General features: G+C 41.3%; 1 protein-coding gene across 1 annotated transcript; it reads right to left on the bottom strand.

Moving 5' to 3' along the window:
- Positions 1–365: 365 nt before the first annotated feature.
- Positions 366–1,884, bottom strand: LOC148030380 (uncharacterized). The gene is made up of 2 exons (XM_087687245.1): positions 1,308–1,884; positions 366–1,174 (listed from the first exon to the last, which is right to left on the bottom strand). Exons 1-2 carry the CDS (start codon positions 1,421–1,423, stop codon positions 700–702), a joined length of 591 nt encoding a protein of 196 aa, XP_087543371.1. The 5' UTR covers positions 1,424–1,884; the 3' UTR covers positions 366–699.
- Positions 1,885–3,159: the final 1,275 nt, after the last annotated feature.

The following is a 3,159-nucleotide window of genomic DNA, read 5'->3' on the forward strand; positions in this document are numbered from 1 at the left end:
CATGAAAGAGGAGTTTTTATGGGTTTATGCCCTTTATGTGGATTGTTTCAGCTATCGATAATAGTCAAGAACAGAGTTGTAAGCTAGAAATGGACATTGGATGTTTAAACAAAGCTTCTCTTGAGTTCTACCACTTAATTCTTAATCTCTATCTTTAGTAAACATAGTATAGACAACAAAGAGAGAGTTTCTCTCAGCTTTGGGAAAGCATGTATACCATATTTTATTGTTGTAATAAAACTGTACTTATAGAGCTGAAGTATTTTTGAAGGCTTATAGAGAGTACTTAGAGGGAATTATGCATTCCAATTCATGTATCTTATCTATAGCAGTGCCAACTATCATGTTCCATCAACAGACTGATATATAAATAAGATTTTGAGGTGTTGTTGAGGTGTTACATATAGCTTTTGAATAATGTTCAGCAAAGAAGCCATATTTTTGATGCTTTGAAGTTTCCTGCCATAATAAATATATACATTAATCAGCCATGTCGGGCTGTCATAGGAGCCGCCGGCCCTCAAAATTTACAAAGGCACAAACAAGTGACAGCATGGGAGGAGGCGATGACGGGAACAATTCACAGTTTCATTCTCTCAGTTTACGTACATACAAGTCCTGTAGTGTCGATAGGCAGTTCGTCAGACTCAAACAATAGTACCTCTCAAGTATACTAGAATAGTGACTCTCCGATCACAATCATGAACCACACAGCAGCAGATCCTGCAGACTTCTATAGCGGCGGGGCGATCGTAACAATGAATATCTGTTTCTGCTGGATTGCGTACTCGTCTGATCAATCACATTTGCATTGGTGTGATCATGCGAACGAGAGTGGTGGTCCTGATTGACACTGCGCGCCTGTTTCTTTCTCACATCCATCGGATTACCGTCGCACAATAAGCCGAGACCTTTATCATGGCCGTGAACACGATCCGTTGCTGCTGCATCAGCTTGGGCCTTCCTTTCAGTAACGATCTGGTCTGATAATGATAACGATGAGGATGACGATTTCTTTAATTCGGATTGGACCAAGGCTGACTTTGATTTGTACCGCTTGTAAAAATCATTGGCCAGATTGATATTAGGAGATGAATCACCCGCATCCCATAAGCACCACTCGCAAATCCATTCGGCATCTCTGGCCAGTTTGAGATACGTGCTACTACAGTATCTGTGACAAAACACCCATATCATCTCGACGCCATCAATAACAACTACTCCGTTAATTGGTAATATAGGTATCCTAGTTAGAAGCTTATAATTGTTCTGCTTATAAAGGTTAATTTAGCGAGAGCACAATATACCTGTGTTGGACTCGTGTAAGACAGATGGAGCAGCGAAAGAGCTCCTCTTCGAAGCCCACATCACCGCACATGTTGCAGGAGTGGCCATTAGTCGAGATTAATAGCTTGCTCATCATATGCTATTGGCGCAGATATTATCATATGCTATTGGCGTGGGTATTATGATATACTATCGTCGCCCAATATATGCCGAAGGCACAATTCAGAGTGTGCATCCCGATGGATCATCAGTATCTGCACAAGACATTCTTCATGTATAATGCTACGAGACACAGGGAGAAGCTGGGGAATTCGGAGGACGGTTAATATTCTAGATTGGCTTAATTACTCATATTCTATTGCCAATTGATTGATGACCATCAGTGTGTCCTCGTGCAGGATCATCTTCCAAAGGCATATTTCATGTTGATATGAGAGTAATGCGGACGAGAGAGCACGACAGAGAGTGTGTGTGTGTATAGCCTAGATGTATATTGAAAGAGAGAGAATGTGTGTCTCCATAGCTGCATATCGGTATATTAAGAGAGAAAATGTGTGTCCAGACTAGTGTATTGAAACCATAAAGAATGATAAACGAGAGACGGCCGATGGTACCGTGCATTCCCTTCCAAGTCACCAAAGGAGGTATTATATGCGCACGACTTACGCGCTGAAAATATCGTCACTCTGTGAGAGTGGCGCAACCCACCTCGCAAGTCTAATACTCGGTCTTGATTTCTCCCGTTGAAAATGTTTCCGGATCATAACCGGGTCAAGAAGCTATCACCGGGTTCACCTTATTCTGGACCAGTTCTCATGGGGAGTTTTCCAAAGCCCGGTTTCTGGGTGGTTTTCAAGAAAACCGGAAACCCCCAAGGTCACGTGGGGGGAACCCCCTTCCCAATGAGAAACTCCCGAAAGGGATTTCCCATAAAAACCCCTGCCTATATCTAGCAAAGCTTAGAAGGCCACCTCTCATCTTCCCTTAAATGGATTGATTTCAATATATCTTTTTTGGCATGTTTACTATGCTACATTCCTCCTTGCTCATCTTTGGTTTGGGCTAAAGTGTAACATTAAATCAACTATGCAATATGACCCTTGCAAAGTGCATGCTCTCTATCGCTAAGGATTTCATTGCAATTGGCCCTTCAATTTTCTCTCTCTCCCTCCTTCGACATGGATTGTTTCCTATTCCATTGACCACAGAACTCTTTGCACATGTGATTGTAGGCCATTAGGTGGCTAGAAGCTATTGATTAGAGAGTGGAGGTCCATTCAATGCAAGTTCATTCATGTGCACTTTGTGGTTCTATCGACTCCAATCCAAGACAAGTTCTCTCTCTCTCTCTCTCTCTCTCTCTCTCTCTCTCTCTCTCTCTCTCCCCAAAACCAATGTGTTGAGCAGTATATCTATATCCATGATCTCTTAGGTAGGCATGCATGTTGGATCCAGTTTAATAAGCCTTCAATTGCATGCTACTACTCTTTATTGAGCTATAGAATATCTATGGTAACATTCAATTTTCAATCTTCTTCATCTTATGCTTTTCTCTCATTCCTTCTTGTCATGTGGCTTTGGATTTGATATTTTGTGTTTGTGAGTTCAATGTGCTCCAGGCATTTCCCTATCGTATCTTTAAAGGCCCATTTATGGCAAATTGTTGATGAGCCATTAACAATTTGGAACTTAGGCTCAAACTATAGCAACATTTATTTGTCCCACTTTTATATGGAATTTTTACTTCAAATTGTTGCCTCCTTATGCCTAACATTGAGGGTATCTCAAATGCTTGGGCTCTTCATTGAATATTGTACCTAATTATGTCCCATTCAAAAAGTGGCAAGATATGTGTATAGTGGACTGCTTGAG

This window comes from Lygodium microphyllum, chromosome 10 (genome assembly GCF_053477565.2).
Source record: "Lygodium microphyllum isolate KBCC chromosome 10, Lygodium_microphyllum_v1.1.10, whole genome shotgun sequence".
In the NCBI taxonomy this organism is placed as follows: Eukaryota; Viridiplantae; Streptophyta; class Polypodiopsida; order Schizaeales; family Lygodiaceae; genus Lygodium; species Lygodium microphyllum.